General features: G+C 39.6%; 1 protein-coding gene across 1 annotated transcript in view; it reads left to right on the top strand.

The window, feature by feature from the left end:
- LRRC2 (leucine rich repeat containing 2) overlaps window positions 1–18,875 on the top strand; it is a 41,340-nt gene extending 22,465 nt beyond the window's left edge. Inside the window, exons 5-9 of the mRNA XM_045530672.1 lie at window positions 2,694–2,830; window positions 7,149–7,294; window positions 8,625–8,780; window positions 13,607–13,743; window positions 16,213–18,875. Of these exons, the coding sequence (XP_045386628.1) occupies window positions 2,694–2,830; window positions 7,149–7,294; window positions 8,625–8,780; window positions 13,607–13,743; window positions 16,213–16,262 (626 nt within the window). The 3' untranslated portion in view covers window positions 16,263–18,875. The remainder of the gene's footprint in view (window positions 1–2,693; window positions 2,831–7,148; window positions 7,295–8,624; window positions 8,781–13,606; window positions 13,744–16,212) is intronic.
- The last annotated feature ends 1,505 nt before the right edge of the window (window positions 18,876–20,380 follow it).

Genomic DNA, 20,380 nt, shown 5'->3' on the forward strand with positions numbered 1-20,380 from the left:
TAGCTTGTAATTCAAATTCTAGACCCAGCAAGGACAAGTACTTCTGTTTCCTTGCCCAGTTTCTGGAAATGTAGGAAGGACCTTAGAGATTTTATGACTGAAAAGTACCACCTTTGACTTGTTAGGGGTAATTTACCTCCTACCCCTTCATTGTACGGTTTGGAGAGAGCAGGTCCCAGTGACAGTAGATGACTTAGTCCAGGGGCGGAGAACCTGTGGTCTTAAGGCCACATATAACCTTCTAGGTCCTTTAGTGCAGCCTTTTGACTGAATCCAAATTTTACAGAACAAATCCTTTTATTTTTATTAATACATTTTTGTTTGTCTTTTATATTTTGTAAAAGCAAATATTAGATGTTTATCAGGATTTCTAAAGGCAACTACAGGATAGGGAAATGCAGCACAAACTTCAAATTGAATGTATAGGCAGATTTTATTTTTAGAAGATGTTAAATTGGTGTGTTTATATTTTTATTTTATTTTTAAAATGAACATATTCAAAATACCAACGAATAAAGTAAGTTTTAACAAAATAATCCTCCCAGATTGACCAGCATGATCATAGCCTTAGTAAGCCACAAGGGCTGCAGGGATCAAATGAAATACAGTGCAGGGGAGCCCAGCCCGGCGCCTGGCACCCAGGGCGCCCCCCTAGATGTGCACTGTCCTCCTCCTCTCCTCTCTCCTGCCCCTTGTCTTCTGTGGACCCCTCTCAGTGGCTGCATTTCTCCTGCTCAGCTGGTCCTGAGCATCGTCGTCCTCCAGGACACCGAGCAGCAAAGAGCCCTGTCAGCCTGGTACCAGACCTAATTCCTAAACCTGGGTCCCTGGTGTCCCTTGGCAGCAGCCCCACCAGCGCTGGATAGGCAATTTGGCTGAACCCGTGGGTGCCGCTGAGTGCTCCCTGCCCGCTTCTTGCCAGTTCCCCCAGCCCTGAGATGTTTTCCTCTTTGCTCCTTCCAGCTAAAAGAGTTTGACTTTTCTGTTCTGCAGCTGCTTTCCTCATTCAAGGTCTTGTCCAAGGTCTTCTGCTCACCGGCCAGCCTCTGAGCTCCCCGCTCATCATCTGGGGTGCTCCGCCCGCTCTCCATCAGCCCCCTTCTCTCCAGCTTTGCCTGCAAGCTCGGGACTCCTGCTGTGTCCTGCTGTGTCCTGCTGTGGGCACTGGGAGCCCTGCAGCACCTCTAACTCAGACAGTCATGCTTGTTTTCTTCCAGAGCCCTCCAGGCACTTGACACATTAAACCATTAAGCCACACTGGTCATCACACTTCTTGCAGGTCAGCAGCATCAAAGTTTATGACACCAAACAGGCCATGACGTGAATAGCACCCTGTTTACCCTCCTAGAGCAGAGTGGGTGGTAGCTGATGAGAGCTGGGCATTAAGCCAAGTATGTGACATCTGTTATTGCCTTTCATTATCTGAGCTGCCCTACAGATGTACACATTCTACAGGTGAGGAAACCAGGCTTAGAGAGGTTAAATAATATGTCAATTTGACATGGCCAATAAGTGACAAACCAGATGCAAAACCAGGTCTGTCGATCACAAACGCTGGACCTGGGGCGCATGTGTTTTCTGATGCTTTGTCAATTGCTTTATGACCTTGTTTCTTTTCCAGATGGGGGAACTTTTTTCTTCCTCGGGACTTGGGGCATGAGGTCTGGCTCTGTAGGGTTTGGCCGAGGGTGTGTGCCAAGCCTGGGGTGCTGATGAGGAAGCCTTGCATGGGGTGGGCGGGCAGCCCCAGCTGGGCGGGGCAACCTGGTGGGAAAGAAGGTGCTTTTGACGCAGTGCTACATCCCTACTTCAAAGGTTGGCGAGCCACGACTCCTCTCTTGTCATCCCAAGAACGTTTGTGTCCCCAGACCTGTACCCTGCCCTGCTGGGCCTGCCTTCTCTTCTGGGCCTGGTCGATCACACTGCATCCCTGAAGTTATGGCCCCCTGCCTTGGAGGTGGTTTAAGAAAGTACTGTGAGGAATGCCACATGTCCCCACTGCCCCTCCCCTGGCTTCATCTGGAAGGCAGAGGCTCCTAAGGGCTGGGGCTGTGGCTCTGTAGAACAAACACATGGTTCTACACGTGGTTTTGTCTATGAAAGAGATTTATAGTGTATTTTTCAGGAAGCATGATATATCATAATTAAATCAATGCAAATATGAAGCCAAAGATGCATGGTGAATTACATGTAATCTGTACACAATTTGCTTCTTTGAATCATTTACCACATATATAGAGTTTTATGTGTATTTCAATACATAGCTCACTTCTCATTAGAGCCCACCATTAGGCTGTCACTGGTCACTGTAGTTCCTAGAAGCTGTGCCACTCTTCAAAGCGACTGCCTGATATTTAATTCATCACTTAATTTCAAAGGAGTTTGCAATCTTATGGGTGCTGGCTTCTGACTCAAGGTACAGGGAGGGCAAATCCCCTACACTCTCCTTGCCTACAGTTTCACAAAGGATTAAACAACTAAAGAGTACGCAATAATGGACAGATAGATAGTTATGATCAAGGACCAAAATGCTTAGGATAAAAGATGAGCAGACATTTAATAAGGAGTGCTTAAAAAACAAACGCAAAATATATTTAGTGACTTCCCCATCATTACTGATACGTTTTACCTCTTAGGTTTTGTTTTTGTTCTTAAAAGACCGACTCAATGGCTGTTAACTTTTCTAATGACAGGTTGTTTGAAGAACCTTAGAGAACTCAATGTGAGTTTCAACCATCTGAAGAGCATTCCCCCAGAACTGGGAGATTGTGAAAATCTAGAGAGACTGGATTGTTCTGGGAATCTAGAATTAACTGAGCTGCCCTTTGAAGTAAGTGAATAAACATTTCTGCACTTTGATTTAATTTATTTATTTCTGTGTTGTCAGAAAGTGTCAGCAGTGATGTATCCCTCTTTTATTCTTTTAAAAAAACTAATTAATTAATTAATTTTTAGAGATGGGGTCTCATTATGTTGCCCAGGCTGGCCGCAAACTCCTGGGCTCAAGTGATCTTCCCGCCTCAGCCTCCTGAGTAGCTGGGACCACAGGTGCACACCACCGTGCCTGGCTCTCCTTGATTTTGGTAATTTGTGTCTTCTTTCTTTCTTTTTTTATCCCTTGGTTGAGGTAACTAAAGGCTTTTCATTTTTATTGATCTTTATACAGAGCCAACTTTTGGTTTCATTAATTTTCTCTAGTAATTTTCTGTTTTCTATTTTACTGATTTCTACTGTAATCCTTTATTATTTCCTTTTTTCTGTTTTCTTTGTATTTAAGTGGCTTTTTTTTTCTTGTTTCATAAGTAGGAAGCTTAGGATATTGATTTGGGCTTTTCTTCTTTTGTCATATGGGCATTTAGATTTATGAATTTTTCTTTAAGCATGGCTTTAGCTGCAGCTCATGCACTTTGATATGTTGTTTTAAAATTTTCGTTCGGTTCAAAATATTTTCTAGCTTTCCTTATGATTTCTTCTTTGGCCTGTAAGTTATTTAGAAGTGTGTTGTTTAATTTTCAAATATTTGGGGATTTCCCCTATTTATTTATGTTGTTGATTTCTAATTCAATTCCACTGTAGTTTGGGAACATGCTTTGTGTGATTTCACGTCTTTAAATTTGTCCAGACTTATTTTATGGTCCAGCATGTAGTCTAGTCTAGAGAATATACCATGTGCTCTTGAAAATAATTTGTATCTACTGTTATTGGATAGAGTGTTCTGTATACAGCTGATCCTCATTATTCACAAATTTCATATTTGCAAATTTGCTTACTTGTTGAAATTTATTTGCAATCCCAAAATCAATAGTTGTGGTGCTTTCATGGTCATTTTTGGACATAGGCAGAGTGGTGCAACATTTCAGTCACTTGATGTGCACATTTCTAGCTGAGGTCAAGCAAAGCTATGTTCTGCCTTCTTGTTTCAGCTCTTATACTGTAAAGAAACATCCTTTTTGTCTAATTAGTGCCGTGGTTTTTTTTTTTTTTGCATTTTTGTTGTTGATCCCACTGGTTAAAAATGGTCACAAGCATAGGACTAAAGTGTTACCTAATGTATGTTAGATAAGCCCTGTTCTGGCATGAGTTATAGTGCTGTTGTCCATAAATATATTAAATAAGGTGTCTTTAAACAGAAACACACAGAAAGCAAGGGTATGTATTGATTGGTTGACATAAATGTGACTAGAGGCTCTCAGGTACCTATCTCTGTGTTTCTCCTAAGAGCAATGATTCAGTATTTGGTAATTCAGTGTTTATGGTGATTTCATAGAACATAACTACTGTGAATAACAAAAATCAATTGTATGTCAATTAGGTCAAATTGGTTGTTCAAATCTTCTATGTTTTTGCTCATTTTCTGTTTAGTTATTTTATCTACTACTAAGAGTAGGGTACTGAAATGTCCAATTATAATTGTTTATTTGTCTCTTTGTCCTCTTAATCAGTTTTTGCTTCCTGTATTTTGGGTTGTTAGGTGCATATACATTTATCATTGCTATGTCTTTCTGATGTATTGACCCTTTTATTATTAATCTCATGAAATGTCCCCTTTTGTCCCTAACAATATTTCTTTTCTTAAATAAATTTTTTTTTTTTTTGAGACAGAGTCTCGCTCTGTCGCCCAGGCTAGAGTGCTGTGGCATCAGCCTAGCTCACAGCAACCTCAAAGTCCTGGCCTCAAGCAATCCTTCTGCCTCAGCCTCCCAAGCAGCTGGGACTATAGGCATGCGCCACCATGCCTGGCTAATTTTTCTATATATATTTTTAGTTGTCCAGCTAATTTCTTTCTATTTTTTTTAGTAGAGATGGGGTCTCGCTCTTGCTCAGGCTTGTCTTGAACTTCCTGAGCTTCCTGAGCTCAAACGATCCGCCCATCTCGGCCTCCCAGAGTGCTAGGATTATAGGCATAAGCCACCGCGCCCGGCCTCTCTCCACTGTTTAGACTGAATAATTTCTATTGATCTATCTTTAAGTTCACTAATTCTTTCCTCTGCCACTTATACTCTTTAACTCCAAAATTTGTTTATAATTCCTGTGTGCTTACTGAGAAGCTCTATTTGTTGATTCATTTAACCTTTGTCCCACTTTGGTTTTCATCATTGCACAGATATGTTCTTATACTCGTGTTGATTTGTTGCTGTCCCATCCACCAGTCCTATAAAGAGCAGGTCTTTGCCTCATTTACTCACATCTCCAGTGCTCAGGGCAGTATGTGGCACATAGTAGGCACTTACTAAATATCTGTTGAATTAGTGAATAGAATAAATGGATGAGCATCACATGAATTTTAAATGAGTCAAACAACTTTTATAATATCTTCTTCCCATTCACAAGTCTGCCTTGATTCCTTATTACCTAGCATTTCTAAAACAGCCTTTAAAATCCAGCACTGTAGTTAGTAATCTCAAACTCACTGCTGCCAGCTCCAGCACCTCTGCCCATTACGAGTCCTCTGGTTCAATTAGGGTGTCCCAGCAGGTAAGGCCTCCCCAGCACTCTCAGCATCTTCATGTGCCTCTGCATTTGCTAAAATTTGTCTGTCTTCATAGGATGTTACTTACACAAATAATTGACACAATTCTGATATAAAATTCAAATAAATAGCAGGTAGAATGAATGCCCCCATAGATGGTTAAGTGAAGGAACGATCAGGAATTCTGAGACAAAGGTAAAGATTATAAAACTTCCTAGCTACATGTACATTTTTGCATTAAAAAAGTGTTCTGTTTATTCTGACCGAGGGTCAGATTTTGACCTGTACAACACTGGAATTTTCAGACAAATATAAACACTTTCCAAAAGAGTTTATGAATGTTTTCCTTTGCCCTTGATGAAAGTAGCTAGTGGGGAAATGAATTTATATACAAGTAATTTCTCTCCTTGCTAGTTCAATGCCACTGCGATTTTTCTTACTCTGATTTTCACAAAAGTTTAAAATTATTTCCTTTAAATACCTCAATAAATTATTTTATAGTTTAAAAATGCATTTCATACATTTATTATAAAAAAGAAGAAAGGAGAGTAAGTGATAGAAATTTAGTCTTAATTTTTCTGCTGATCTGATAACCTTGGCAACACAGAGACTTCAGACTGAGTTCTGGGCACCCAAAGTCTCTCTCTCGACTGATTTCACATTCATTTTTGAAATTCAAACATGAGCAAAATTAGAATGTCCCCATTCCAAAGGATGCTTAGTGGCTTGTGTCTTACTAAAGCAAATTCAGCACTATGGAATTGGGTTTTATATTAAGCTAAATAGAGACATAAATCTACTTTTCTGTACATTTCAGTAATACCTCCTATTGGTCCAACTGGCTCCATATTTCATAACAATTTTGAAAATGTATCTCAAGAGACAGCTCAGATTTTATTCATGAATTCTCCAAATAAGTCAATGAAAGGTAGCTCCTTCTATGTTTCCTAGTACTACCAAACTTACAAAACCAAATCCAAACATGAGACACTCTTCCCATTGCATTTGAAGTAAAAATATATTTCCACACCTATTTCAGTTACCATGTTACAAATAAAAATTATGGACAGACATAAACAGTAGAGATTTCTGATCATTTGCCTTGTCACTTTACCACCCCAAATGTGGGTCAGTTTAAGAGTTGCCAAGACTTGTTAATACACTCTCCCCTAAGTCATTCTACTCTTTCAGACTTCCACTTTCTGTCTTCTGTGACTTTGCACATGCTGTTCCCCCATCTCGGTTTCCTTCCCTACCTTTCCACCTGTCAAGGAACCTCAGGACCCGATTCCAATACTCCATTCTCTGGGGGCTCTTTGTTGATCCCTGGCCCTTACCCTACTATGTTGTTGGGCAGATTAGATATTTACCCGTGTTACCAAACATGGCAAGTTGAAAGCTTCTTTACATTATTTCTTACTATGTAAAATTGCATCGCTTATTTATGAAAGTATAAACTCCTGGAGGGCAGCCACACTGTACTATTTATCTTAGCTTCCCCAGCATGTAAACAGTGAACGACACATAGTAGGTGCTCCAAAATACAGACTCTATTGATCTGTTTTGCATATATTCATAGAAATGCCTTTGGGGAAGAAATAGCAATCTAAAAATTATTAATTGAACTTAATTATCATTCTCATAAAAGTAATTAGAATATTGTATTGTTCTTTTCTAGTTAAGTAATTTGAAGCAAGTTACATTTGTAGATATCTCAGCAAACAAGTTTCCAAGTGTCCCGATATGTGTCCTGCGGATGTCTAATTTGCAGTGGTTGGATATCAGCAACAATAACCTGAATGACCTGCCACAAGATATAGACAGGTAGCTACTTGCATTCTACAGGTGAGGTATATGAATTAGTTACTAACTCCTTGAACACTGTTAACATTTTAAACATGGGTAGCACATGAGTATTCTTTGAAATCAACTAGTTTTCCAGAGTTTATTGTTTCCAGGAAATTAGTTTTCCAAGAAATTATAGAATAAGATAGTTTCCAATCTGCATCATATCTATACATCTATGTGTGCATTTGAACACATCTTCATTGTCTTGGCCAACTTTAATTTGTTTCATTCTTCCATAGGCTTGCATCACAGAAGTAGAAAAGTAAATTTATTATGTATAGAATAGAAACATATCACTCTATGTTTAGGATATCAGTGACGACAATTTTTATTTCACTTATTGATTTACTATACATAATCTATCAAACAAAATTGATGTGCTTAGCAAGGTTTTCAAATTATATTCTTGTAGCTATTTCACATTTAAAAAATAATTATTATACCGAATCATGTAAGATTCACTCGTTCATTCATTTATAATATTATTTGGCTCCTGTATGGCAGGCCCGGAGAGTGGGATGGGTGTAAAGTGGTGAATGAAACACAGTCTCTTGCCTTCTGGAATCTACAACCTTTTTATAAAGAAGCATGAGCAAGCTATCGTGACACAGAAGCCAGCAGCAGCTTAGGCCTGAGTCCCGTCTTGCATGACCTGTCTCTGCTCCTGGTACATTTGATGTGCATCGATGCTTTCTGGGTTTTTGAGAATAAGTGGGAATTGTTTTAGTTTGAAACACAAGGGGGAATTTATGAAATATTTGTGGAATTAGCCACAATTTTACAAATGAATGAAAGAAAAATCTTTCCCTGAGTTAGAATAAAATAGAAAACAGGGTAAAACATATTTTCTTTTCACTCTATAGTTTTCTTCCTGTCTTAAAGTTGGAAAATATAATGGGAGAAGCGTAACTGTGCTTTTAAGATATACAAAAGGAAATACATTGCCAAACTCTATTTACTCTCATTCCAACTCTAGTAAGATTTCTTTCCTGTGTCCTGTTGGCCCTTGTAAGTGCAGGAGACACTTGAAGAGGGGATACACTGATTTTTGAGGCCCCATCATAGTCAATGTGCTGCTTATCCTGCTGCTGTATGTGTCTTTAATTGGTGAATAAGTCAGTAAAAACTTTAAAAAAATTGTGTCACCTGGCATGACTTTATTAATTTAAAATTTAAGTTTGTTTTCATAAAAGTCACATATATAAACAAAGTAGGGATTTTCTACTGGAATTTGCTTGTAATTCACACTGGTTTTCTTAGCTGTGAAGCTGAGTCCTGGTGTTCTCTGGTTCTGTTCACTTCTTAGGCTGGAAGAACTGCAGAGCTTTCTCTTGTACAAAAACAGGCTGACCTATCTTCCTCACTCCATGCTTAACCTAAAGAAGCTCACCCTGTTGGTCGTCAGTGGGGACCATCTGGTGGAGCTCCCAACTGCCCTTTGTGACTCATCCACACCGTTAAAGTGAGTAGACCAGAGATCCCCAAAGAGACACGTTCAGACACAGGTAAAGAGTTAGGAGCTTTGGAGCCGGGGCAGCTGTCTCAGGAACTGGATTAGATGGTTCTCGTACCCTGAGCACCTGAGCCCAGTTCACAGAAGTTCTGATGACCTTACAGGATTTTGAAGGTTTTGGCATATGGCTCAGAGGATTTCTGGACAGATGCTCCGTGCTGGTTGAAGGTGCAGTGGGGCACGTGCCCGGGGACCCCAGTCTGTTGCTCTGCACTCATGTCCCTGCTGGCCTGGAGGGGGCAGCAGCTGTTGAACAAATGCTCCCTGGTGGCCTCACCCTTCTTTCCATTTCCTTAAACTAAACCACTGGTAACTAAGAAAAGCCATCCATGCAAATGTGATATAAACAGACTCCAGTCTGGGGTGAGGAGGAAATGGAATTGAAAGTCCCCAGCTCCACCCTCCCCTACAGTGACTCCAAGGCAGAGGATGGCTCCCTGGTAGCACATCCTGCCAGAATTTGGAGCCTTAGGGTTCCCCCATCACCCCCTGAGACCATTTTGTCTATTCCCAGCAGCTTGAAGCCTTCACAGGAGATGGCTCTAGTAAGAGCCACCTTGTCTCTGTGTCCAGAGACCCATCTGCCTTGAATACCAGGTGCTTATTAAAACCCCCGCTGGAGGGAATATTTCCCCGGGACCCCAAGCTCTCTCCGTGGTGAATGCTCACTATCAGCATAGAGTCCAGTCTTATCTTCCTGTCCTTGCAATAAAATGCATGGCAAACAAAGAGGCTCAACTATTGGAAAGAGAGAGACCAACTTCACACCTGTGTTAAGTACAAGATTAACAGGGGTGTAAGACATCTGCCCCCTGCCCACCCCACTCTGTCCGCTGGAATGGGTCTCCCACTGTCCTTGGCTGGGTTAGGAATGTTGTTTGGATAAGAAGAGGCCCACTGGTGAGAGGGCAGCAGAATCCGTCCCTTCCACATTTGGCAGCTTTGCATCCAAGAGCAGTCAGGGTAAAACTGTCATCTAACTAAAGTAATTTCAGATGACATAATTGTAGGATTCAGAAATCTAAGAGAATCAGATGAAAGCTCCTTGAATTATTGAAAGTTCAATAAAAAGACTAGATGCAAGTTTGCATAAAAAAATTTAATAGGTTACTGATTTCTCAGAAATAACCTATAGAAAAATAAAGGAAGAAATGATGGCATTAATAGCAGTAACCAAAAATACGAAATATCTAGGGAAAACCCTAGTGAAAAATAGTTCTCTTATATGAAGGGGACTAAAATATCTTCCCAAAGGCTATCAAAGAAACTGAATATTTGGGAAAGACATGTGGTATCTTTTCTGAGTAAAAAGATGGTAAAGATGTGATTTCTTCCAAAAATTATACCTAAGTATAATATAATTTTAATCATATTATAACTCCAATGGAATTTCTTCTTTGGAACTTGAAAAATGAATTTGAAAGTATATGTAAAAGGCAAAAAGCTAAAGACAGTAATAATTTTAGAAAACAAGAGTAATGTGGCAGAACTTGCCTTACTGAGAATTATAATATATTTGTAATTCTTGGCAAGTGATGTGATGTGGGGCAACAATTTATAGATAAATTACTGGAAGAGATTAGGTAGTCCCAAAATCAGCCCTAATACATAATACAGGAATTCTCATAAACCAGTGAGGAAAGTATGGATGATTTCATAGAATATTGAGGAAACTGGCTAGTCAGTAAAAAAAAGAGAAAGCCTATTCTTCATTTTATAGCATAAGAAAGCTTTGTAGCACATAGCTATACATGCCATATATAGTGGATGTCATAAATACATGGTATGTAAAGCATAAAGGAAGAAATCTAGATCAAGCCACAAGTTCAGTATAAAAAGGAAGTTATAGAAAGAATAAGAAATACCGTGTTAATGATGGTAGCTTGACCATATGTTTCGCACCTGTCCCTCCTGAGGGCCCATTAACATGGAAGGAGCAAACGTAAAATATGTAAACTTTGCAGTGACGGAGAGAGCGAGGGGAGGCCTTCACAGAGTGAGAGCTCTCAGCATGTTTATGCAAGACATAAAGCAGACAGGACAGCGATGACTGCTGACAATGGGATGAAACAAGCCCACGCCCAGAGAGCCAGCCGGAGAGTAGGCCTGTCTGCGCTGAAGAGCTCTGAAGAAGCTCGGTGGTCAGAAATTCCAGGTACAGGGAGGTACAGACCAGAAGCATGGTGCTAGAAGCAGAAGGGAAAAGGGAAAATTTTCATAGTAACAGGCAGCCTCCCCCAACCTTCTCCTCGATTCCAGTGGCCAGAGCACTCTGCAGCAGCAGGCCGGCCCCCAGACCAAAGGCCCGGGGTTTCCCCCAGAGTGACCCTGGAGAAAGGACCCTGGAGTTTCATGTTTGGAGATTCCCCAGAGCACCCACTAATGCCCTGCCTGAGTGACCACCCACATGAGGCCTGCCCCGTGGCCAGCACTGCCCGCACACCCAGGGTGCCCAACCAGCATTTCTGTGTCTCATTCCCAAATATGAAAGCATCACCAAGCCTTACCACATAATTGTCACAAAAATGTAAATATTGTTTATTCATTTTCAATTTTAGAGTCAAACTGCAGGCAAAATAAAAGTTAGATGTGGTTACACATCAGAATGAGTACAGTATTGACCCTAACAATGTAAAAGGATACAATGTCTATGATATACTTTGAGATGCATCAAAAAGATAAGATGGTTAGTGGGACGTGGCGCATGCCTGTAGTCCCAGCTACTTGGGAGGCTGAGGCAGGAGGATCGCTTGAGCCCTGGAGTTTGAGGCTGTAGTGAGCTATGATAGTGTCACTGTACTCTGGCCTGGCTGACAGAGTAAGATCCTGTTGACAGAGTGAGACCCTGTCTCTTAAAAAAAAAAGATGGCTGATTTGTGGATAGATGTGTGAATATGTGGTAAAGCAAGTATAGCCAGTTGTTTTTTATTTTTATTTTTTTATGGAGACAGAGTCTTACTCTGTTGCCCTGGGTAGAGTGCAGTGGCGTCATCGTAGCTCACAGCAACCTCAAACTCCTGGGACTCAAGCAATCCTCCTGCCACAGCCTCCCGAGTAGCTGGGATTACAGGCATGTGCACCACTACACCTGGCTAATTTTTTCAATTTTTAGTAGAGACAGGGTCTCACTCTTGCTCAGGCTGGTCTTGAACTCCTGAGCTCAAGTGATCCTCCTCCCTCGGCCTCCCAGAGTGCTAGGATTATAGATGTGAGCCACCGTGCCTGGCCATCAGATGTTAAAAGTGGAGCCCGGGAGGTGTGTACATGGGTGTTCACTATAAAATTTTTCTATTTTTCTGAATATTTGAAAATTTTTATAATAAAATGTTAAAGTAAAAGAATAGATAAAAACTGGGAGGTATGAAGGTAGGAAAATTGAAGATAAGGAGAGGAATACCACCATTTGATTGACTGACATTAAAGTATTTGTCCTAAGGTAAAAGATATTTTAAATAGATTAAGTAAAAAGAGCGATTGACCCATGAAGGAGAGATTGCCTCTGGGATCCAAGAGTAATGCAGGGGAGGGTGAGAGAATACTGTTTCACAAAAAAGTACATTATACTTTGCAAAATGTAAATTATGTACAGTGATTACTTTGATAAAAAATTTGAAGAATAGGGTGCGGTGGCTCATGCCTGTAATCCTAGCACTCTGGGAGGCCGAGACGGGAGGATCGCTTGAGGTCAGGAGTTCGAGACCAGCCTGAGCAAGAGCGAGACCCTGTCTCTATTAAAAAATAGAAAGAAATTAGCTGGACAACTAAAAATATACAGAAAAATAAAATTAGCCGGGCATGGTAGCACATGCCTGTAGTCCCAGCTACTCGGGAGGCTGAGGCAGGAGGATTGCCAGGAGTTTGAGGTTGCTGTGAGCTAGGCTGATGCCATGGCACTCTAGCCCAGGCACCAGAGCAAGACCCCATCTCCAAAAAAAAAAAAATTTGAAGAATAAAATATAGATATGTTTCCTATTTTTGGATAGGGAAGAATGATAAAAATTAATTCAATGAAAAATTGTAAAGGAAAAGTTGAATGATTTTATCTACATTAAAAATGAAAGCTTTTTTACTTTCTCCATATTCAGACATTAAATAAAATTAAAAGGCAAATGAAGAGGGAAATATACTAAAACATGACACGTGTGTGGCTCTATCTCCCATATACAGAGCACTCTTCTACAAACCAGGGAGAGCAGCTAACACCTCGAGACTGCAGGGCCTACACTGCAACCAAAGAGTATTTGAGAGATTTCCAATGTTGAATTGAAATAATTATATCGTCTTTCACACCAAAACATCTTTAAAAATCATGAAGACAGAAGATCAAATGCTGCTTTTTTCATAGCAGTAGTGTATTTTTTAAATACTCCTTTTATGGAGATTTTCTCTGAGTCCTTTGTAATTTAGCAACATCATTTTAAAGTTCGATGTCCCTAATTGGGGACATCAAACACTGCAAGACGACATGGCTAAGGATCTGACTGAGAAGGTGCGTTTTTGTCCACTTGGCGTCTCCTCCCTTCTCTTCTCTGTGACTAAGGTCCTCTCGTTCCCTCATCAGGGCTCTGGACAGTCTCTGCCTTAAAACTGACTCCACACTCCTGTTGGATTTGGGATTCCACTGGTGATACTCATATGATGTCATCAACTGTGACTTTCAAGGATAAGCCAGATGTTGGGGTTTACTACCACAAAGGTTGTCTTCTGATGTGAGAAAATTCGCAGTTAAAAATGCGCAGGTGATAATGTCATATTTTCCATACTTTCTTGAATAGGTTTGTAAGCCTTATGGACAATCCTATCGATAATACACAATGTCAAGATGGTGACGAAATAATGGAAAGTGAACAGGATCGCCGACATTTTGATAAAGAATTTATGAAAGCCTATATTGAAGATCTTAAAGAAAGAGGTGGGTTACTCATATTTAAAATTATTTAAAATGAATGTCCAGAATTCCACTCACTTATGCCACACATTTATTAAGTCAAATTGACAAAAAGCTAATTGCTTAGGGAGCAGGTTACTTTGTAAATATTTTTCCATTTACCCTCCCCAAAACCAAACCAAAATGACACATTCCCTTAAAATATCAAATTTTCCTAGTCCATTTGATTGCTTGATATATCATCAACTGTTTGACAGGGAGGCTGAGAAACATACCCTTAGAATGTGAGGATTGCCCTATTAACCATACATGAGCTTTAACTAAATAGTATTCACAAAATGGTATTAGACGTTAATGGGAAAATACGATTCCGTTTCAAAAATCCTTTTAAATTCAACTTTTGAAAAAGTTATTTCATATAAAATCAAGGGACAATTATATAAAAAAAAATCCCAAGAGGAAAAACATAAGATGGCAGATTAGTGAATGGACCCATTTAGTTTTGCTTTTCCGCAGAGTGGTGACAATATAGAGGAGTGTGGGAGGTCAGGTCCCTCAGGAAAGGGTGGGACGTGTTTTTCCCAGAGCCAGATTCTAGTGGTTGTTTTCAAAGGAGTCCTGAGAGCCTACTGATGTGCTGGAAGGCGTAGAGCCCCCTCCTCCTGTCACATGTGAACATACACAGGGGAACGAGGCCTAAAAGGCTGTTTGGCCTTCTAATCACCTCCTCCTTTCTGGGTCTGAATGCCTTCGAGTTATCACTTAATTTTTAAGTTCTTTTCCTTGGTAAGCTAGGCGTGGACTTGACAGTAACAGAGATGCCATTCCTGTGGGTTTAGGGAGACGGTAGCACTGGACCCTGTGCCTGTGAAGACAAGTTCTGTGGGCGGGTCCCTCTGTCACCCTCAGGAAATATCATGCACAGAGCATGGTCCTCCCTCATCAGGAGATGTTTGAAGATGATTAGTCACATTCAAATATTCAGAGATTCAATGGCACTAATGAAAAATTCCACTTATTTGATAAATTAAAAAATTTTTCAACTACATTAAGAAAATTTCTATACAGTTACCTTTAATCAATTTAGCTATCCCTAATCTTTTTTGTTTTTGTTCTTTTTTTTTTTAGTAGTACCCACTGGTGTATGATTTTCCTTTTGTGAAAAACTTTATTGTTCTATTTTACTCATTTAATTATTCATAATTATATTTTAGAGCTATTATGTAACAATACAAAAATGGATTAGAGAGAATAGGTATTAAATTTTGGCTCTATGTGGCCAGCAATAATTTGCTTTTAAAGTTAATTAATTTAAATAAAATAAATAAATTCACTATAAAATATTATTTGTTAATGAACAAATTCATTATAAAATATTATTTATTAATAAATAAAATCATTATTTAAATAAAAATTTGTTATTTAAAAATAATTTGCTTTTAAAAATTAGTGATAGATTTTGACTCCATTCATTTATTTCTAAATAATTATAATAATTTTAATTATTTCTCAGTAATGGATAATCCTGTTGCTAATACTCAATGTCAAGATAATGTCATAATTTAATATTTATAAATAATTGTAATTATTTTTCATATATTCATATTGGTATTGCTAGCATTTAGCTGGTTTTGACCTATAAAAATGCCAATTTCTTATGATTCAACCTATATATGGTCAGGCATGTGCTTTGAATTTTTAAGAATTTGTTTGCTTTCCTTTCTTTATCGTGGTGTCTTCCCTCCTTTCTCTCCTTCCTCATTCGACCAGTGTCTGCGTCAGTCATAGAGTCAATGGGTATCAGGAAAAAAAGTAGGTTTAGTCCACCTGGGCCTGCAACCGCATGCAACTCAAGACTGATGGGGATGTGAAGCCCTCACTGGTCCTCACACTTCAGTGAACTTAAGAATCAGGGTTTTGCCCATGAGGTCTGGGTAGGGCTGAGAAGGTGCATTTCTAACAAGCCTCCAGGTGGCGTTGATGCCTTGTGCTGGAGAACTGTTGCTATACAGACATCCTTTGACGCGATTTAGCTGGGAAGGGAGAGAGAGGGCTGCTAACTAGCAGGAAGAACAAGCTTGGGAGAAGGTTTACTAGTAAGATCGGGCTTGGTGTAGGAATAGTCTGAACTTCTCTCTTCCACCTGGTATCCACAACCCCAAGTCTATCTGTTTCTATCTGTCGGCTTTTATTTCTATAGGGTCATGCAGTGTCCGAGATCTTGATGTAGTTGTGTGAGTTGGTTGGAAAGATTGCAAAAGAACGAGCGTTAATGACTCTATCTTAGATCTAAACATTTCTAAAGCTTGACTACACGTTTGTGACGGCTGACTTCAATGATGATAATAAATGTGTCATTTACCACCTATACATTATCTCTATACTTAAAGCATGAAGTGCCGATAATCTGTGTATTGACGTAGGCCATACTGTGTAGTTATATTTCATAATAAAATGGTGAATGGTTGAGCATATTTTTTCTTTTTGTTACAGAATCTGTTCCCAGCTATACCACCAAAGTATCTTTTAGCCTTCAACTTTGATATCATCCATCAGAAGACTGCAAAATCTCACTATCCTGTGGAGCTTTAAATCTTTGTGTTAGGGGTCATGTCATATAGGAATAATGGCTTGTGCTTAAGGACAAAGTCTAGAAACCACTATTATAGTAGTTAAGAAAAATGATTTTCAAGTTTCAAATATATAAATACCTCTCTCCATGGACTAGAGAATTCATAAATTGGTTTAAATATTGATATTGACAGGTTCATTTGCATTCACTTGTTTCCAAACAATGCACATTTAATATATTTTTTAAATGTCTTATTTTTAAAACTATAGCTTAAAGACCAAACTCTGAAGTTGAGTGCATTGTTTTCAGGAATTAAGGGATAAAGGGATTGTGAAAAGAGCATTTATATTGGACTAGTCAGAAGAGAATTTATTATTTTGAAAGAGTTTTAATTTTACTAAGAATAATTTTCCTTGGGCTTATATCAATTGCTATTTCCATATGTTTTAAATTATATTTTGGCAAGTGTTGGCTCTCAGGAGAGACTTTAGGTACAATCTGGTCCTTGAAGGTAAAATGGCTGGAATGTCTGCCCATGCTTTGGGCACGAGATGCTCAGATGGTACGTGGGTAGCCCTAGCTGAGGAAGTGTGGGCCTGGCTGTTCATGCCTTGAATGGCCTGCGTGGGTGGCCATCCTGTCCTGAGTGCCCACCTCGGGGGTCCTGGGACTGACCTCAGAGTAAAGAGCAGAAACAATGCCCTCAGGGCCCCTTCCCTAAAGGTGGCCATGTAGCGTAATGGAGAGGACTAGTCTACACCAATGAGTCCCTAGCAAGGCTTCCTTGTAGCTACCAAAGGATGCTTCAGTCCAGAGGGCTCCCATAGGATGGCGTCTGACGTTGGCCAGGATGGGATTCATTATGGGGCTTTGGGCTCTTAGATCACATTACGTGCTTTGGAGAGATGGTGCACAATCTCTTATTTTTATACCACTGTCTTGGGCTAAAATAAACAGGATTGTGACTGGTGGTCTTGAAGATAAGCTTAAACAAGGCTCCTTAAACAAGGTGACTTTGTGAGTAAGAAGGAAAATATGCACACAGTTACATATTCACATATGAGAGTCAACACCTCTGGGCCCTGGTGCCATGCTGCCCCATAGAGCCTCCTACGGCGACGGGAATGTTCTTTGTCTGCTGTCCAGTGCGGCAACCTCCAGACACGTGGTTCTTCAGCACCTGAGCAGTGTCTGGTGTGACTGAAGAACTAAATTTTAAATTAAATTTAAATAGCCACATTGTTCTGTCAGGCCACACTGGAGGCTGGAGTAGCCCCCAAAGTGACAGCAGGGTAATTCCCATTAGGGAGTGTCCCAAACTGTCCTGAGATGGCACCTTGTCGGGGATTCCAGAAAAAGAAGCACTAAATGCCAGGGTGACCAGCCCAGACATTTATTGGGGGAACTTACCTACTGGATGGGCTGTAGCTCCTTGTGACGGACAGTGAGACAAGGGATGTTCTACCGAGGCACGTCCCCAGTGAGGGGGTTGGGTTAAGAGTTCATATGATGGTTTGAGGAATTTGGCTGGGGGCGGGGCTGGCTTCTGTGTTTAGCAACATGGTTGATCTTCCAGTGTTTCCAGCAACAGCCTAAACACCCTTATCAGTGCCTGAGAATGTTCAAGGCCTGGGCTTAGGTTCAAGCCTGCAGGGGAAACATGTAGCTGGCCGGGTCCCAGAGCAGTCAAGGCCCTCTGTGTTTCTTGATCAGCACAGAGAAAAAGCAGGGAAAACTGGGGTCCCTGCGCATATGTGGTCACCATACTGGACAGCACAGTTCGGGTTTTTGGAAGTTATTTGGGGTAGAAATGAAGGATGACTTTTATTTTCTCTTGTCTGAGGAACCAGTCTGTTCTCAGGGGCATGCATTTTAAAAGGGTTATTATTGATGCCCCAATATTTTGTCTTGATGAACTTAATGATAGGTCTAAACATTTTATTCTCAACAGATATAAAACAGGCAGGATGTTCTAAAACCACATGGTAATGCTTCAGTAGAGAATTGCGTCAACTTAAGATCAAACTCTGAGAAATAGGTTAAAAGATGAAGTGTAGGAAAATAAGAAATCACTTTAATTGAACCTTAAAAAATTATCTTTTTCTTTTTAACACTTCAAAAGTATAATTCAAATTCATTAACTATACGACCTGAATGATTTTGGAATTTTATTTCCTGCCAAGGTATATGTTATATATAGCCAAATGGAAAATATATCTGAAAAAGGGGTAAGTCCACATAAATAGACTGTCCATAATTCATGTAAATTTTATTAAAATAAAAACAATCTTTTGTGTAAAAACCTTGTCTCAGTGTCACATATAAATAAATGGAAAGAATATTGCATTGATATATAATTATTTTGTGTTACATAATACCCCCAAATATATATATAATTTGAATGTTTGTAGAGATACTATTTAATTTATTCACATGAATGTAAAAATGCAGAAAGATTCTAAAGTAGAATATGCATCTTAGTGGAAATATAGAGATTTGAAAAATTTACATGATGCATATGGACTGATATGTAATTTGGAAAACAGAATATATGTATGAACATTAAAGTAATATGAGTGGAAAATGCTTGTCTCTCTTACTAATTGGCATGTGTTTGTATCTGTCTTGTCCCCGCTATTAGATTTTAAGTTCCTAGAGTTTGCCTAATGCAGATATAGACTGTGCTCAAATGTTGTGAAATGAACAGCAAGTCTAGGCAGAATTTATCCACAAATTTCTGCTGTGTTCTTAATGGCTATCTCTGTGCTGAGATATAGAAATATGATTTGTGACATTGCTTTGAAAATATGAACTTGCCTCATAAAAAATGACATTTTCTAGAAATGCAAATCAAAACCACTACAGGATATCACTTCATACCCATTAGTAGGGCTATGATAAAACAAACAAAACCCCAAAATAAATGTTGGTGAGTATGTGGAGAAATTGGAACACTTGCACATTGTTTGTGGGATTGTAAAATGGTTTCAATACTATGAATCAAACAATATAATAGTTTCTCAAAAAATTAAACATAGAACCACCATGTGATCCAGTAATCCCACTTCTGGGTGTATGTAAAAAGAATTGAAAGCAGGGTCTCAAAGAGATATTTGTACACTCATGTTCATAGCAGCGCTATTCACAACACCCAAGAAGTGGAAGCAACCAAAATGTCCGTCAATGGATGAGTGGATAAACAAAATGCGATGTATAATAATACATATGATAGAATACTATTTAGCCTTGAAGAAGAGAAATTCTGACACATGGTACAGCATGGATGAGCCTTGAGGACATTAGGCTAAGTGAAATAAGCTGGCCACAGAAAGACAAACACTGTATGACTCTACTTATTTGAGGTATCTAATGTAGTCAAATGCAGAGAGAGAGAAAGTAGAATGGTGGTTACCAGGGGAGGGACTAGGGAGTTGTTTTTTTTTTTTTTTTTTTGAGACAGAGTCTCGCTCTGTTGCCTGGGCTAGAGTGCTGTGGCATCAGCCTAACTCACAGCAACCTCAAACTCCTGGGCTCAAGTGATCCTACTGCCTCAGCTTCCCAAGTAGCTGGGACTACAGGCATGTGCCACCATGCCCGGCTAATTTTTTGTCTCTATATATATTTTTAGCTGTCCAAATCATTTCTTTCTATTTTTAGTAGAGACAGGGTCTCGCTCTTGCTCAGGCTGGTCTCCAACTCCTGACCTTGAGCGATCCTCCAGCCTCAGCCTCCCAGAGTGCTAGGATTATAGGCGTGAGCCATCGCGCCTGGGCGGGAGTTGGTTTTTAATGGGTATAGAGTTTTAGTTCTGTAAGATTAAAAAGTTCTGAAGATCTGTTTCACAGTGGTGTGAATGTACTTACATGGCTGAACCGAACACTTAAAAATGGTTAATGGTTTATGTTATGTGTTTTTTACCACTGTTTTAAGAAATTACTGTTTCTTACTTTTGTGAAATCAAATGTCAAGCCTGGTTCACAAACACATTCCATGTGAACCAAAGCTCTTTGAGACCTTGTATTAAGTTTCAGTTCTCTAGTGAGCTAAGTGATAATACTTCAGGGCTAATTTCTCATCTTTACCTTTGCC

Source organism: Lemur catta, chromosome 18 (genome assembly GCF_020740605.2).
Source record: "Lemur catta isolate mLemCat1 chromosome 18, mLemCat1.pri, whole genome shotgun sequence".
Classification (NCBI taxonomy): domain Eukaryota; kingdom Metazoa; phylum Chordata; class Mammalia; order Primates; family Lemuridae; genus Lemur; species Lemur catta.